The following is an 18,983-nucleotide window of genomic DNA, read 5'->3' on the forward strand; positions in this document are numbered from 1 at the left end:
ACATACATACATACATACATACATACATACATACATACATACATACATACATACATACATACATACATACATACATACATACATACATACATACATACATACATACATACATACATACATACATACATACATACATACATACATACATACATACATACATACATACATACATACATACATACATACATACATACATACATACATACATACATACATACATACATACATACATCAAAAGTTTATTTTACATTATTATGGAGGAATCATTTTGAAATTCAAATATTTCAAATATTACAGTAGTCCTAAGAAGGCCTAATGACCATAATATCAAAAATGTATAAGAACACATCAATTGTGGCGGGGGGGAAAGGGCGATGGCGTATAAATATTGATTAGAGTGTGCTTCCCATTTAAATGTGATTTAATCAATGATGCTCATTAGAATACTGCAAACTGTGTATACTATGAATCTTAATATCATAGAAAGAGCTTGTGTCTTGTTCTTGTTGTTTAATCATGCTTTTATGTAGTACTGTGTCCCAAGAGTGACACCACAGCATAAAGCAATTCCTTGCATGGCCTTTACATAATTGGCCAACATTTGTTATTAGAGAATATTTTCATCATTTAGTTGCGTTCACGGTGCAGATGCGTCCCCATAACAGGTACCTATGTTTGTGCAGACTATAAAAAGCCAGCTGAGGCCAACCCTCATTACCCAAATGAGCTTATGTGCTTACGAGTAGGTGAGTTTTATATGCTTTAACGTGACGACATATGTAGTTGCCGAGGGGGTTCACCCAAAGCCTCACTAATCCTTTCAGAAGCTTGTCCTTTGTCAGACACACAGCGATGTGTGTCAAGAGCATGCAACAAGACATTTCGACAAACATCACCGACAAGCCATGGATTCATTTTTTTCATCTATGAAACCTTCAAGGGTTATATCCAAATGGATTTATCCGCATATTGGTTTGGTTGCATCCTCATGGAGAGCGTATTTGTCAGATTTAACTCTCGCTGCCATCTGAGGGAAACAGATACAGCGGATGGCTGAGGACTTTGGATATTCTTTGCATCGTTTCCATCTCAATGTACTGCTGCCACGTCATCAAGACACGTAAGCGGATCATATCCAAATATCCAAAATGGGATGCTCACCATCTAAAGGTAACAATTTTGTCACTCTGGGCTCTTTGAGGCGGGGAAGAATGCTCCCCGCTGCACCTAATGAACAGCCCAGAGAAGCTCCTTTCAAAAACGGAGACGATCACAAGTGTCCTGGCGTTGCCGATGGCAATACTAAAGACAAAAACAAGACGAGCGGACCAAAAGTATTTCAAAGTGATGGAAATACGCCAGCGAGAGAAGATCCACACGCAACTGTGCCTGCCCCAGAGGTCATCAACACGGATACATTCAAGAATCGACGAACGGACGGCAACACTGTGATGCAGAAAAAAGACAAAAATAGGGACAAGCAGGAAGAACCGGAGAAAAAGTCGGGGAAAAAAACAAGAAGATGTTCCAGAGGTTTAAAAGTGCTTAAAAAGAAAGAAAAGGAAATGGCAAAAATTGATTTCCCAGAGCCTCTGGTAAAAGCTCACCAAGCTGCATATGCCTTTTTAAATCCCAGCATCAACAAATATGATTTTGTACTTGGTCTACTGGAACAAGCGACTCAAACGCAAACCTATCTGCAGCCGATGGTTTCTTTTATGGCTTTGCGTTTTGAAGAAATCGTTCGAGCGCTGGAAGAAATTGTGGATGAAGGTGAAAAGATGCTGAAAGAAAACGGAGAACACCTTTCTTGGCCAAATCCGACAAGAAAACTCTCATCTGCTGTACCTTCAAAATCTGCCCCAGCTATTGAACAACCACCTGATTTGTTGCAGCAGCTGCTTCAGTACACCACGCAAAGAATGCAGAACGTGAGTCAGACAGTTGGAGGAATCGGGGACTCGGCCCTGGAGGATGCTGTGGAGTACTTTTCTTCAATCTCCGAACTTTTAGAGGAGAAGCTGAAAGTCAAACGTGGAATTGAGACTAGGATAATGCAACTGGCATCTCGCATTGAACTGGCATCGCTTCGCAGGCTTGGGCCTGAGGACTCTGCTCTCTTTAGTGAGGACAGTGGGATCGGGGCTGAGAGTGAATCCCTCGCTGGATCAGAAAAGCACCAACGGCGTGTTAGTTGTGAATCGAGCGGAACAAATACAACTACTCCCTTCAGTCCTGTGGATTCTACCTCCATGACTGGCGTGCCGGTGAACAACCGTGCACATCAACAAAGTCCAAGTGGTTCCCTTCATTCTTTAAACTCGTTAGCGTCGATGTGCACAATGATGGCCAATGTACAGGGGGACTCATTACTCGGATCCGTCTCTTTAGATGATGCTGAGGAAGATGACGATGATGAAATGGATAGTAGAAAGGGACAACAATCCAATTCATCACTTGAGCAACAGAAGCCACGGCGGTTGCCCACCAAGCGCATAGAAAATTCCAAAAATGTCGAAATGACGATCAAAATGAAAAATGCCATAAGTGGCAAAATACACTTTGCTCACCCACCAAGTGCTGGTACAAAACCCAAAGTTGTTGGTAGCCCAAAAAGAGGTAGAAGTCAGAGGACAGGGGAAAAGGGACCATTGCTGAAGAGATCTCAAACAACTGCTCGAAGGAATAATGCGGTCAAAACAACCGCACTGGCTCAGGAGAGGCGTTCCCGTTCTGCAGAATCCTTGCGGGGCAAAGATGAGGATCCTACTTTGCTTGAACTGGGAAGGTCCCAGAAGAAAATTGGCCAAAGATTGCAGAAAATCAACAAAAGCAAGGAAACCACAAAGGGAAACCGAACGACTTTGTCATCGACGCAAAACCAGAGAACCTCACCGTCTGATTCTCCCAAAATCAACCAAAGAAGCCCATCTTTGGAGAAGGAAGGCAATCTACGTGAACGAGGGAAGTGCATTACCAAAAGCACCAGAGAAACTAGCAATGCAGAGCAAAACGACAGATCAACAAGCCTTGTTGAAGCAACACCACCTCCTAGCCCCCCTACGTCCCCAAGACCACTTTCAGGTCTATATAGAGGCAGAAATTCAGTCAGAAAACTCATAGATACCTTCAGCCAAGGGATCGAAGAAATGGACAGTCCTAAAGTCCTCGGGCCACTTCGGGGTGTACGAAAGTGTGGTGTCCCAGTGTTACCCGGTTTAGGGAGTCCCTCAGCTTTCCTTAGCACTGGCCAAACAAGGTCTCGGAGCACTCCGTGTGAAAAGACTGAGCATTTAGACCTGGATAATCTTCCTCCACCCCCGTTGGAAGTATTAATGGACAATTCATTTGAAAGAGCCTCGGAAGGGGCAATCAAATCTGCAAAATCCCCGACAGTCAAAGGGGCTGCTTTGTCACAGCGACTACGGGCGTCAGTTATCTCTGGACCCGTCTTACCTAGCAAAGGAGGTGTGCCTCATTGTTCCAAGAGAATATTTCCTGTCGGCTTGGATCATCAAGTCAGTGCGACCCAGACCGATGTCAGTCAACCGGACGCTAAAACAGATCTGAACAATTTAAAAGACAAAAAGTCTTCTTTGTTGCAGCAAGTCCGAAGAAACAGGTACAGAAGACATTCCTCAGATTCTTTTTCAAATGATGAAGCAATATCGCAATCTGTTAGTCAAGAGTACTCAAGAAGTATGGAGGAGAATGACCGAATGCCTGGAGGTACTTCAGTCTCTCAAGTGCCTCCTTCATCTGAAGCTTGTAGCCATCCACACTTGCTGTCTAAGGGGCGGATTTTGCCATCCACACCTTCTTCTTCGTCAAATTCTTGCCATAGACGACTTCCGAGTCCCCGCAACCTTAAAAAGTCCCCGACGCCCCCGTCTTCAGCTAGTCCCCCAGTTAACAGGGAACTCACTACTCCATCAGAAAGTCCAAGGAGCTTCCCCAGGCCAGCAGCGTCAAAGCACAACCTTTTAAACTCTTCATACCCTTTCAAAGCACCATCTCCACCTGCTTCACCAAAAGTGCAACGATGGTCTCGAGAGAACAGCACGGAGGAATCTTCTCGATTGACCAGTAACGCCCGTTCTGTTTTCTGTCCGATTTCTCCATCATTGTTTGAAGCCCAGCCACGTATAGCTTCAAAACTATCGCAAGCCTGGACCTCTGTCGGAGGCTCTTTTCTCTCAAATATTGTTGGTAAACGTGGCAGATGTTCCGTGTCGGTCCAAGGACCTCAACCTTTTATTCGCCGAAGTCTTTCAGAAAGAAGACCAAGTTTGAACTTTCCACCTCAATCACCAGTCTTCTCAGTGGCTGAGACGTGTGGAAGTGAGCCTGCAATTTGCACACAGGGGTAAGATTTCTTTTTTTTCCGTTTGGCAGTGCTTAGTGTGTAAATTACAATCCGAATGGTTGTCGGTGTCTATCTGCGACCGACTGTTTAAAAATTGTTTGCCAAATAAACCTTTTCCTATCTTGCAATAACGTGTATATTTTCCTCTTGTTATTATAGACTCCATGATGAAGCAGCCAGAAAAGAGGAATCATGGGGTAGCCAATGGGACCTCAGAGCAACTCTCCGTTCTGCATCTCACCCAGATCTTTATGTTGTTGGCCAGGCCTTGTGCAGAGACTAAACTGGCCAATGAAGTGCCAGTGGGATTATGGATTAACAGCTTTTTAAGAGGATTTAAGAAGATGTCGCTTCAACGCTACGAGAGGAGCGACTAACCTTGCGGCTGTGCAATACTTTCACAACGGTCGTTTAAATAGTGGCATCATTTCGGCAAATGCTAATTAAACATGTTGCGCGACCCTGACATGTTCTCTGTATTATACACTTTTATTATTACTTTTCATGTTACTGGTCCTCTTGAGCCATTTGTACGGTGTTTATCAATAAAATTGTGTACAAACCATGCTCCCTATATATATATATATATATATATATATATATATATAATATATATATACGTATATTCTCTTCAGCATTTCAAAACATGAATAGTAATGTGTAGTACCAACAACTGGATTTGTTGTTAGGAACTGCGCCGAGCGCACCCGTTTGTTTACAATTGCAGACAGGTGTCAAAGATACAGCTCCAATTTTTTCTGACACAACCATTATTCCGCGTTGCTCAGTGGCTCATGCATAATGCATGGCCTTGGAGAGAAAAAGCAAAGACTAATAAATCCAAACAGTCAGAGCTGAAAAAGTGTGAGCCGGTCTGAATGACCAATGTGGGCAATTTGAAATGGTACATTGTTTTGTTTGTAGGGTTATTTTCTCGGGTCACGATTTCAGGTTCGGTTAGAGCAGCTCAATCATTTGAATTGTATTGGTTGACAAATGAAACGGCACTAGCATACGTTTTGCACGACAGCCGCAAATGAAGTTCACAGATGAATCCAAATATCACATGGAAGCTTTCCATTTCTCTTTTGTGGGCCCACATTTCACTTTTGACTTTTATCCCATTTGCACAGCCAGCCTCTTCTGAACGACTTAAAGCTATTGATCTCTTTGGCCCACCGGGACAGATGAAAAAAATATGAGCCACCAGGTGCCATGGATGGATTTCCTCAAGGCACCATGCCCAGCACTGGTTTGGACATGGGAGCTCCTGGATAATACGCTTTGACAACCATCTGTGTGGTGCCCCCAACATTCAAGGGAAGCTCCAACTGGGCTGTTGTTGCGCCTACAGACTTGCTGAAAACCGCCATGGCAGGAGCCCGAAATATAGTTTCACAGATTTATTCATACTTACGTGTGTGTATATATTTTTCTAAAACATCCCCTTCCCTCTTGCAAAAGACACATCATGTGTACGTTAGTGTTATTATGAGGGCATGCATTCATTTGAGAAGTTGGAAACTCATCAATCATCTTCCTCTCATTAAATAGTATTTATCTCCTATATTAATTGATGTAAGCATCCTATCAATTTCACAAGCTATTGCTTTTTCAGAGCAATTCTGTTCTTGTAGGTTGGAATTAAAAATTAAATATTGGCACAGAGCCATGTTTGATGACCATTTCAATTTCAGGTCCTTGATGATTAAAAAAAAAAAGAACTGTCGACTGTTATGATTGTTCTAAGCTCCGAATCATACGAATAATTTGAGAATAAGAGGTGGTGTATTATTACACTGATTGCGCAGCGGGTTGTTGTTGTTTGCGTACGATTAATTGCTACGCCACCATGGAAGATGGGGCTCACATGATAACATCACTGTCAAGCTGGAAATCCGATACAAACAAAATAAATAGCATCGCTTGCTGCTTGTCGGGTACACGCTGCAGAATTTTCTGGCAAACATTACTCTGGAAAGTCAATTTTGAAGGTCATCTGAAAGGTCTTTCCTGCCTCCTCTATTGGGCCACGGTGGGGAAGGAAAAAAAAAAAAGCGCCAACCCCTTTCCCACTGCAGTCATGAATATAGTGGAGTGCCACAATCAGCTTAGCCAGAGTCCTCAGGCCATTTGACTTAAGCTGTTGACGGATTTTGCTTCTGGTCATTATTAACTCTTCCCTCAGCCGCCTTTGCGCCATTATTTAACTACAATAAAAACATTTTCTCCAGATATTTCAATATAAAAACGCACCAGTGATTTTAAACTGTTATTTAGGCATATGCAGTTTTGTTTACTTAATGCATTCAGGTATCCTTTTTTTTAATCGAATATACAAGTAGGCAAGTGTAATTGATGCAGACTGCTGCATGCATTTGAATGCCTGCTCCCTCGCTGAATGTGATTTCAGTCCCGAGAGCAGGTGAGCACGTTCTGCAGCTTTGCATTTGCAAACATCCGTGACTATAATAAAATACCGTAATCCAAAGCACGGAAAATACACCATGAAAAGGAAAACAATTGTAATAACAAGACCAAACAGAACATACTTTACATCCAATGAAAACATCTTACATGTCAACAGAAAGCGCTCTAATGTAGACACGCATATTTAATTCACATGTATTTTAAGAGAATTACTGTATTCGCTCTTCAAATGCTAGAGGCTGTGTTGATGAATTTGTAGTTCTAGTAATAGTCGAGTTCTTTTTCCAACATAGTTAATAAATGCGTGTAACAAAATGGAGGTACACTGGGTGGCAGTGTTAGCAAATATACTGTTTTCCCTATAGGCGCCTCTCTTACCTGTTGGAATTGATTTCAAATATAGCTTGATATATGTCTTACGACAGCTGAAGATGCAGTGAAAGTCATTTGCTATGATTCCGAAATCCCATTTGCAATTTTTTGGGAGTAACTGCCAGATCTGGACACATATTTGAAAGAAGATACAAAGCAGAAACGTGCAGAATACCTCAATTGAACATGGTAATGGCGTGCGTGGTTCAATTGTGTGACATTGCACCTTAGATTGTTTTTGAAAGAAACGGATGCTTTTCTCAGACATTGTAGGTGGAGCCTTTGTGAAAGGTCAGAGAAGCAGCTGTGATATTGTTCTCCTCACTAAATGTCACAATGTCTCGGGGGTCAATCTGACTGACAAAGGATGTGGGATAAAACTGGTGGAGGAGGACAGTGCACAGGGTCACTGCTGCTGGTGCCTTGGTGATATCACGTTGGACTTTCCGTTTTACTTTATATTATGATACAGAAGTATGGAAGATCATGTTTCGACTGGCCGATATGATCGAACGGTTCAGCATGTTTAAATACAACTGTGGGCTGCATCCAAAATGTTCCATTGAGTTATGCTGGGGAAAAAAAGAGCCCTACAAAAATCTTGCAGCGTAGCCACAATAAAACTATAAAATAACAAATTGAGCGTATTGGCATAATGAAGGTCAACACAAACTAGCTTTTTATGCACAAGTCAATGGGTAAAATGCTCCCTTACCTGCATGTACGTTTGAACGTAAATAAGAAATACATTAACAATCATTTAAAACCGTGTGTATGCTTGGTTGTTTACGCTAACAAACATTTGGCAACTCATCATAATCACAATAATAATAATACAATAATCATCCCAATAATGCCTATGTCCGTCTCGGTGATGTCTGAGTTTGGACGGGAACAAGCTCTGAAAGCTCCAATGAAATTAGATTTGCTGGTTATTGTATTTTTATTCAGTATGCAATATTGATAATCCCTAGGGGTGCTGCGGCTGCAAACGATTTTGTTAACAAAGGTTTAATGGAGTCTGCTCCAAATGCATTTTCACTAGATAGTCATTCTGTCTTCAGAATTCCACGTTAACCTTTACCAACAAGTTGCGCATATTAGAAAGTAACACTGTCATCAAAAATCAAATGGAATTATGACAGAAGAATTTGCAATGTGAACAAAAAGGTCTCATATTGATGGCATCAGAACTACAATACTCATCAAAGATAAGAGAACGTTTTCAAGGCTTTTGAATAAAAGCTTAAACCATATGACAATGCTGCAAAGTTGCCCAAAATGTTACGGGCACAATAACAGAGCCTTGAGGCATAACCATTGAGTCGAGTGTTGGACTTCAAGGGAAAGGTCGTTCCGTTCAATTCACTTCTACAGATTTGAATTGAATATTGAACAATATCTTCGTGACTTGTCAAAGAAAACAGACAGATGAACAGACTTTTGCTGTGTGTTGATGGAGCGCAGCCCAGAGTCCAGGCTGCAATCCCCAAGTTGAGATGGGCAATATTAATTACAGATAACATGCTTCACTTCTCATTTTGGCACTATGGCGAGGGACTGTCATTGCACTGATGGCGCCAACACCACTTGGCAAACACACGTGTGCGTCTGGCAACATTTACCTTCGCATATTTACAGTACTCAACACAGTTTTTTTCCATCATGAAGTTTAGTTGACTGCAATTTTAGACAATACCACAACTTTACTGGAATTGGGCTTTGTTGACACAATGTGTCAAGCACAAGAAGTCAGAAATCCCTTAATCCTCTTTTCGGCCTTGATATGCTCCAGTGGTAATTAGTCAAAGTGCAGTGCAATTTATGGCATCTCTATCCTGTACGCACATTGATCCTGAATTACCTAAATATCCTATTCACAATATTCACTTTACTATAATATACGTGGCATTATATTCTCTTTATGCAAAACACTCTGGAATTAACTGGATTTAAATAATCAACAAATCGTCCATTAAAATTGTCCAAACAATGTAATTAATTAACTTCCGACAGAAAATGTGCTTAAGATTTACACTAGCACAAGGAAAACTTAATTTACAACATAAGGCTAAAATAATAATAATACATTTAAATGATATATGTTTAAAAATGTTCATTTGTTTTTACCTTCATTTATTTCCTGAGCTTAAAATAGTACACATAGAAGATTGTGATCCATTGCGATTAAAAAAATGTAATCGCTCGACAGTACTCATTTGAAGTTAAACTGTCGATATCATGTCGTATTTTTGTTCATCACAACTGCTGTATTGCTTCCAGCCATTTATGGAATAGCAACCCAGCACCTGCTAGCACAGTCTAAAAAAAATGCAACAGTATATGGAGCGCATAGTTGGTTGTAACTCAATCATGCTGTTAATCAGCTCCAATCATGTAAGGTAATTACTGGACAACAAATTCACATCTGATTATTATTTTTTTAAAACTTTAATGAGCTTCCAGTCCTCTAGTTCACTTCAGTAACTGAGCCCTCCAGGAATGTCATTAAAATATCGTTAAATCGTCTGATTAGCGCTCCATGCCAAAGAAACACAAACAACATATATTGTTATTTACAAGATTGTAAAGACAGCAAAAAAAAATGGTCAAAAATAGTCCTAGTCGTTTATAATTTTCTGGACGATTCCGAGGAACCAGGCATCACGATGAAGGAAGAGGACGATAACAGTGGCCGACAACTGTGACTTAAAGAGGGCCACAGTTGAGCAACTTGAAGCCAGAGTTTTCTTTTTTGGAGGATGCTGTGACATTGACAGAAGTTTTTTTTCCCAGAAGTGAGAGCCAGAATAGGTGAGATAAACTGCCACAGCAATAAGCTAAAATGAGGAGAACCGAGTGTTGGTTGAAAATAGATTTCTTATGCCCGATTTGAGGAGGGATAGATGTTTTGTCCTTGGCTTCAAGGAGGAGTTGATGGTAGCTGTCAAAAGGTTGAGCTGTGGTCTCAGTAAGGCACATAGAAAGGAGTCCGAAGCGGAAATGAATGTCCTTTAGATGTACTTGAGCAAAAAAAAAAAACATATTTATCTTAAGCGGCCACTGTTGCTTTGAAAGAAATGCACAGCGTTCAAATATATTTGCAAGATTATATTGGAAGCTACTTGCAAATGCATTTCAGAGACACAATGGAAAAAGCATTAGGCCCGTCCGGCCGGCCGGGTAAGACGACTTAAGTCCTTTCATTTGTTTGACTGAAGGCCGACTGTGTTGTGCGAAGGCATGTTTTGAAGAGATTACGCCCGTCTTAGACTTTTATAAAACTGCTGTCCAACATTTTCTTGGGTAGGATTTGATTGTTAAGACAGCCCTCTATCCCAAGGACCAGATCACCGCGGGACTGACCGCATTTCCGACATACTATAAATTCATCCGACTTGACCTGCCAGTCATTTCCCTTGCTAGCCATAGCCAACCAAATTTGCCGTTGGCTCGGATTAAAAAATGAGTTACACTCGTAATGGGGCTTGAAAGAGGCTTAATTGGCACAGTATATACTCAACTTTAAGTGTCCACGCCCTCCAGGGTCTATGCTGCTTATTTAATTATTCATTGTTATGGTCCTCCTGCATTTGCCATTTTCATTGCATCTCCACCAATCAGCTCCCTCGCTCTTGTGCGTTCCATGACAGAGAACTCCCGTTCGTCGTGAGGGATTCGTTCCACACCCACCGCTATGAGGTGGGAAAAAGAAAATCTGCAACACACAGACACACGCAAAGATACACAGGATGACAAATTAAAGCAATGCTTGCAGCGAAACCGCTGAATGATATCAATGCTCAGAATGGGGTCGACAAGAGCTCGTAGGGACTCTTGAGGCATGAGACTGCCAACTAGTGATGCACTATGTCGTCTCCAAACGGTTAGCACACGGATAGATGGCGGAGTTGAGCTGGGGCCGTGTGGGTAGTTGGAAATGATGCGTGAGGGGGCGAGAAAGTGTTTAACCCTTTGCCTCAGCCTTGGTCTTCTCTCAACCTGGTGGCTGAAACAAAGGAACAGAGTGATGATGGTTGGATGCTATCAACTTTTGAATGCGTGGACAGTATTCTGTTTGAACTAATCCATTTTTAGTGTCAAGGATAACCGTCTTTACATTTAACGGCGATAGCTAACTGAGTGGTCCCACAGCAGACCGCCATGCAAAGCTAGTCTTGGACCACCGTGCTGGATTCCCCAATGCACTTTAGGATTAAGGAACACTTCTTTAATCCTGTGGGCTTGTCATTTAGGGAAACCACCAGAGGGGAACCATGAGCTTGCTCTCAAATACACACAAAATTCCCTTCCCTCTACCAAGTGTTGCCATGAGTAAATTACAAAATGATTATTATTATTTTTTTTTTTAGAAGGGGGGGTGAGATCTGGCTTTTCTTCATCTCACCATTCTTAACCCTAATGAAACCCAACGTGCCTATGTCAGCCTCAAAAGTTCATCCAAGTAGCTCAAAATTCAGTTTAGCAAGCTTTAAAATGAAGTAGTTGAGTTCATCAATCTGACTTAAATATTGGGTTCCAAAAATGAGGAGTTTACAATTGATATTGTGTGGCCTCTTCATTTCTTGGAGGAATTGGCTGCAATTCTGACCTTGGTGTTTCCACTCCATAATTCAAGTAGATATGAGCACATAACCCAAAAGACTGCTTGAAATTATGACTTGCAAAAGTGCCCTCATGAATGGCCATAAACATAAACTCTGTCTGAATAAAGAAGCTCCAGTGGGGGCCACAGCTGTGCCGCTATTATGGCAATAAAGTCCCCTGTAGCTCAGATCGCTTTTGTTGTGCACTCGCTCTACTAAGAATAAAATTCAGCAGTCCATATAGCAGAAGACTATAACAATCCTGATCCAAATGACTCCCCCCCTGCTCTTTAATGGAGGGAGGCCTGTGCAAGGGGAGAATGAATGAGGAAAACTAACATGCAAGTCAGAGGGAATCATTGAGAACAGGGATATCACGTTGGCCGGCTCCAATAGACCTCCAAATCCCATTAGCGTGGTGATGGAACGAATTAGCATGGGACCAAAAAGGATGGGGGGATGCTTCTTTTCCTCATCCCTCCCTTTGTCAGCATGAAAGCACCCGCACACACAACACACTTTCCACTAACCTACTGCCAGCGCCAACAGAAAGCTCCACGCTGACGCTGTTTGTCAAATAACCACCACCAGTGAGACTAAAAGCCAGAGGAAACAAGTCATTTCTTACTGGAAACTCAAAATAGCTGTCAGGACTCAGGCTCAGGCTCAGGTTGGCCTAGGCAAGACAGCAGACATGCCATTTACCATACTGCAACCATACTGATGTATTCATTCCGGCTGTGCAGAATTCTGCAGGGAAATTGAACTTAACCTTCCCATCCACATACCGTGCTGTTTTCTATTTTGCCACAGAGGAAAGATACTGTGCACCTGAGACCTTTGCATCTCAATTTGTTGCACTGAGGAATGCTGTGATATTGTACATGCAGCTCTTATTGTTTAGAATTTAAAAAAAAAAAAGGAAAAGGTCAATGAAGGTGAGGGACAAAAAAAAAAGACCACCTACGGTGAGTGTATGAATAAAATACTCGACAGAAGGTCAGCCATGACATTCTAGCCACCAAACACTTTCATTTGAAAAGCACCTAAGAGATCACTTGGGACTTATCAAGCATGTTCACAGTCCATTCAGTAATTTTTGGGGGAATAATTCGATCAAGTTCTTTTACCAACTGTGATCCGTTTTGAGGTGCCTTTCATTGACCTCAACGATTAGAACTTGTAAACAAATCATTTTATTGTTTCTTTGACCTTTTCTGATGTTAGGAACATAAAGGTGATCATGTTCTTAGCACAATTCAGTGTTTCAAAAAGCAGGAGTGAACCCAACTGGCCCAGCTGTTGTGTTGCTCACCATGATGCCATCCGAGCAAAACATGCCTCAAATAGCGGAGGGTTCCGAAAAGCTGCAACTCGGCAGGCCAAGGGCAAATCCAGTAGTGCATGAAATTGCAAGAATCCACAACTAAGCTGCCCATGTCTGTACTTAAAATTGCACAAGTCCATTCTGTTGGAGTGATTAAGCGCAGAAAAGTCAAGAAATGAGGTCAGAGATGTGCTCAGACATAAAAGATGTGTGTGTGTGTACATATTTGACTCGGGTTTTCTTTTTTTATTGATTTCATTTATGATCATTTATTTCTACGCACACACAAGTGAGAAAAGGGCAGTTGGGGAATCAAGGAGGAAAGGGCCAGGTGCTCGGGCAGATGGGACTCGGCAACATGCAGCAAACCCAAACAATGGAAAAAACAGAAGAAGAAGAAAGCAGAATAAGTGTCAAGACAATCTGTGGCTGAGGGAGCTCATTGGAATACACGAGCACAGATGGAAACAAAAGCGGCACGAGAAAACAAGACAGCCGATGAAACAAAAGCAAATCAAAACGTAAATCGATTAAGACACGACCGCACTCGCGACAAAAGCACATTGCCGACGGCCCAACTGAGTGGTTGAGAAGATCCATCTAAGCGTGCGGCCGAGGAAACATTCAATTCCCAAAGTCATTATCCATTTGGGAGATCATCCCTAAACAAATGTTGCAATAATGTTCGACCCGGCTTTCTCAAGAGGCTTGCTCAAAGTATCCAAGGGAATCATTTCAGAAGAGTAAATACGGTGCTGCAACAGAGGTGTTTGAAAGTGGCTCGCTGACGTTAATTCGAAAGATTGGTGGAAATGTGCTGCGTCTTCAGGCGTGGCAGCAGAGCTTGCCAGTCCATCATTTGGCTGACAGCCTGCTTGCGTCTGCATGCTATTCAAAGGCGTCATATTGTTCAAAAGCTTTGGACTTTGCACTTTGATTTCTTTCAACTTGCCTCTCAGGTTCAGCACTGCAAACTTAAAAACTTGTCAGAAACAACAACAACAAAAAACAAAGCTCAGCAGATAGACACTTATTGAATATTTGCTCTAAAATATTACATTGTGTATTGATGGGCATTCAAAATGAAAGCGTGCCTATTGAATTATGCACTAACAATATTGCTATTCGGTTTAATAACGTGTGCTCTCTTGTGGCAAGGACAGACTGGCAGCAAAATAAATTTGAATGCGTTGAAGCTGCCTCTTTGTTATTATAGAACGCTACATGCCTTTAAACTCCATCCATCCATTCATCCCAAACTTCTTTTGTACTATCATGTTGGCAAACAACAGTAGGCTGAATCTATGGGAGGGCTGGACCAGGCCTAAAATACATTTTCATGTGGGTCCCGCGTGAACATAATGTGCAGCAAAATTGAGGTCAATCTCAATGACAGGAAAGTTCTGTTGTCATTTGATATGCTTTGTGATACGGTTTCTCAGAAAATATCATATAATATAGCCTGGGCACAATATTTGTATTCTACTGTGTCCACTGCTGCATTTTGAGAGTCGTTATCCAAAACAAATTGATAGAATTGAAAATGTAAGCAAACATCATTTTTGTGATCGAAAAAAAAAATGACAACGAGAGTTTTGGAAGGAAAATAAGGAGCCAGTGTTGAAAGTAGTCCTCTCGCTTAGACATCATTTCCCACTTCACAGATTCGACTCGGCTCAGTTCTACTCGTCTCATGTGGGAGCAGTGGATTTTGCCCATCCAAATTGAAAAGCGGAATAAGCAAATGGCATGGAAGGCATGAGTCAGAAGAAGGCGCTAACAAACAAGAGCGGTGTCATAGCCAGCATGGCTGTTTGCCACTGAAAGGACACACTTTGGATTTGTCAGCAATTGATTGGCTTTCTGAAGCTGCCCGGAAAATATTTCAATGCTTTGAAGCATTTCCTACACTTCAATGGGTCTTCATCTGCTGCATTTCATTTCAGGTATTACTCACAGCCAGCACAATAAAGGTAGTATGTTGTCAAACCTGTTGCTCTGTAGGTATGTACCAATATTTAATATTGTTCCAATACTGTACTTGATACTAGAAAACAGTAATAACACAGTGGAGGTTATTTTGTGGTGGACGCAAAGGTGATAATAGCAACATCTGCAAAACACAACGGCCTGTTTTTCGTCAACTGAATTAAAATGGCGTTAAAAAAAAAAATCAATAAAAGTTATATTTTGGTAGTGAATCCGGCTTTTCATCAGCAGTGCTTTGAAAACGCAGATTCGCAATCAAAACAATTGAGATAACAAGATGAAAGAATAATACAGAATAAGGCCAATCCTGTTCAAATGATGGATGATACTTCACTTTTATTCGAAGAAATATGGAACGCGTATGGTTCAAATAGAGGTAATGAAATCGTGCGAGCTCTACTTTAGTCTGCCTTGGACTTCCTGTCTGTCATGTTAATCTATGCTCTGGTGACAGCTTCCTCGTACGCCTCGCCTCTTCAATATCGCATTCAAGACCTTTGTTTGTCTGCTGGCAATTTTTGTTTGTCACGGAGCACCAGTCTTTTCTTTATTTATATACAAAGAAATGTTCTGGTTATATATGGATCCACAGAAAAGGCCAGGCATGAATGTTCCAGCACTTTTAAAAGCCGTCCATACACCGTACTTAAAATAGGTTTCAGATCAAACCCGCACCTCATATCCCTGTTAGTACTCGTGTTCCAGGAAAGGACAGCGAGTGATTGTGATATCAAGACTGAATATTTCAATTAGCGCACAGTGATGTGGCTGAACCATTCAGTTAAGTGATTTATAATCATAGAGTCCATTATGGGCGAGATTGATAGGGTGGGTAGGGCGGCCTTTGGTGAAATGGCAAGATCAATTCCAAGCCAAAGATTGCAGGGTGATGAGTTATTGTTACCTGTCATTTCATTCAATTTGACATTTAAGAAGGTTTTGGATATGCTTGAAAACATTGCAGATAGGCCAGACAAATGATATAAAAGAATGTTTTCTTGGTGGACGTGAATCTCAAACTAATCGCATGCAGATTTATGGTTGCTGTGAGAAGACTACAAATGCCAATCTGTGAATACATGCAAGTCAAGTCTGGACATGCACAAACACGTTGATGTTTCACTCACTTTCACTTTCTCAGTCACTCGATTGCAAGTGGATCGATTGATGCCGACGGCTGACACGCATCGACTCTTTTGGAGGATGATGGTTGAGATAGCAATTAACTCGGTTGACTCAATTATTTCCCGGGGCAGTTTATCAACTCTGCTCACGTGTGCAGCCAATTTTGGGTGAAGATCTGGTGAAAAGATGGACAGGAAATTTGACTTTCATTTTTAATTGCTTGTCGAAGGAATCTAAACTAGTTTGTGCAATTATAAGGCTTCAGTTTGGTACAGTCCCCAAATATTATTTATATTCCCTCTGTCTCTGTTGTCAAAATAGCAAACAGAAATATTATCATATATAAATTTTACACTGTTTGCATGTTTTTTTTTATCCATCCTTTGTTTGTGGTTGCTGATCTTTGTCTTTTCAAGTTACCCTTTTTTTTCTTCTAATAAATAAAGGCTTTTTGATTGCAGATTTTGATGGATGCAGTTCTCTTGCATTTCCCTTTTCGTCCATTGTGGTTGTGCCAAGACCGCCGAACAGCGTGGCCTTCCTCGGCTCCACTTTGCCTAGAACTTTATCGATTTTGGTCTCGAAGGAATTGCGTTTCTTCCTTTTCCTTTCAGTGGTCGTCATGATTCACCCTTCATGTAGTATTGATCGGCACGGCTCATTGATATTTGTGTGATGCTTGCTGTATCTTAAGTAGAGGATCATTTATCAAGCTAAAATTTCCTACAGAATGTTGACCCACCTGTAGCGCTTAGTGAAAAGATTCCTCCAGTAAGCAAGAGCAAGAGACATCAACAACTTATCCCAAGATACGTTTGAAAGTAACCGAGCGAGTCAAACAGCGGGGGATGAAAAAAAAGTTGAATTGCTGTGCTTGATACGACATCAAGGAATAAACAAAAGACGATGATTGACAAGCACTTTCCAACTGCAAAACACATTCCATGAAGGTTACTATATACCTGACGCGACTCCTGATCTGTTATTGCCACTGACTTTAGCAGAGCCTCTCAATTCTTTTCTCCAGTGACGTAACCACTGTATGGACACCAGATCATATTTGACCGTTTTGACGTATTCCGGCAAAATTCTTCCACGTATGTCACGGAATACACTTTCCCAAATGAGTCATCGAGAAAAACGGCGCCTTTTACCAAGTCATTTCTTTAATTCCTTTTTAGAAAATCCGTCCTTTATTTTATCTGTGTGGGTGCACATGCAGACTCTGCTGCTGCTTTAATTTCAAGCACCCACACACTGTTCACGGAAGAAAATGACACACTCTCATACTCATCTGTTTACCCAATTGGTCGACTACCACTATTACAGACGACTTGACTTTTAACATTTAAACTATTGGGTAAATATTTTCATACGCACGTCTTTACCGTTCATTCTTCAGATCAAAACATCTGCCGAGAGTTATCGTGGTGTTTTTAAAAAATCGTTGTTCGGATAGGCAGCGGAAGAAAAGATAAATGTAGGTCATGCAATCGTATGCGAGGATGCTCAAAGGCGGAGTTTTTTTTTTTTTTTCTTTTCCAAAGATGACTTTGGCCTACTGACCACAAGATCTGTGCCACCATACCACCCCCTTCTTGTATCGCCCAGTTTGTAAAACCACATGGGCTTGTTCCCCCTTAAGGCACAATTACAAAAGAAAAGTGCTTCGTGGGCAAAGGGACCTTGGGTTTTGGGCCATCTGTTTGCTCTCCAGGAGCTTCTTGATTCTTTTTAATCAGAGGGGGACAATAATAGTGCCCGAGGAAGTGTTGAAGGGGACCACTAGGATGAGACTGTGATGTTTGTTTTATTACATAGTTTATGGGTAAAAAATAATGGTGTTTTTAAAATTAGCTTTATAAAAATTAAAATCAAGTACATTGAAGATATGTCATTAAAGAAAAAATGAAATTGGGTCATCATTTAAATGGCAAGGTGTTGTTGAGGACTTCACAAGGAATACCACCTGCCATTCCAGATGGTGTGCGCTTTTAATTTTGAAAAATGGACAATTTCCAAAACAATGTTAAATGACCACGGTACCAGACTTTACGTAAAGTAAAAACTTGCTTAACTCACATAAACATCATATGATGTCTATTGATGATAGTTTTCTTTCTTTCTTGGGATTGTCATTTGTAATATGTTGAATTATTCAGTCAATCAATACTTCTAACCTCATGCTGGGTATTGTCGCCATTGGAGGCAGGATTGCTGCAAGGGATTTGGGGTGGAAGGAAAAAAAAAACCACTGTGCCCCTTCAGAAATGGACTAATGTTCTCCTGTCAGTCACAAGCTCTTAGCATCGTCATCACATGGCTTCTCCCGGATGCTGGCAACTGTCAATCATTTACTTGAGCTGCAGTGCTGAACAATGACAAATGGATTGATTTGTCATGAAAAATTGGAAACCCAGAGGATGAAGAATCTGTCAGCTCCACTTCACTATGACAGAGTGGCTGTTTTGAGATCATTTCTTTTCGTAGCGTTATATTCTTCTATGTATAGCCATGACTGTATTCCAAACAATTCATTTCTTTGTTTTCAATTCAAATCTTTTAAATCAAGCTGTTGTGTAAGACTCGTCCCTGTAATGTCTGTAATTGTCTCTCTCTCTCCTTCCCTCCAATGCATTGTGAAGGGCAATACTTTTGATGCAGACGTGCACTTGTTTACCGCGTCCTCATTAATAGTCATCATACAAGAAGATACGTAAGTAACTCTACAACACTTGGGGCTGCTCTGTGTGTGTCTTATTTGAAG

At 41.2% G+C, this 18,983-nt stretch overlaps 1 protein-coding gene across 1 annotated transcript; it reads left to right on the top strand.

Moving 5' to 3' along the window:
* Positions 1-1,148: 1,148 nt before the first annotated feature.
* Positions 1,149-4,649, top strand: pcare1 (photoreceptor cilium actin regulator 1). Its single transcript, XM_061300564.1, has 2 exons — positions 1,149-4,366; positions 4,526-4,649. The coding sequence occupies exons 1-2, from the start codon at positions 1,149-1,151 to the stop codon at positions 4,647-4,649; spliced, it is 3,342 nt and encodes a 1,113-aa protein (XP_061156548.1).
* Positions 4,650-18,983: the final 14,334 nt, after the last annotated feature.

This window comes from Syngnathus typhle, linkage group LG16 (assembly GCF_033458585.1).
Source record: "Syngnathus typhle isolate RoL2023-S1 ecotype Sweden linkage group LG16, RoL_Styp_1.0, whole genome shotgun sequence".
Lineage (NCBI taxonomy): Eukaryota > Metazoa > Chordata > Actinopteri > Syngnathiformes > Syngnathidae > Syngnathus > Syngnathus typhle.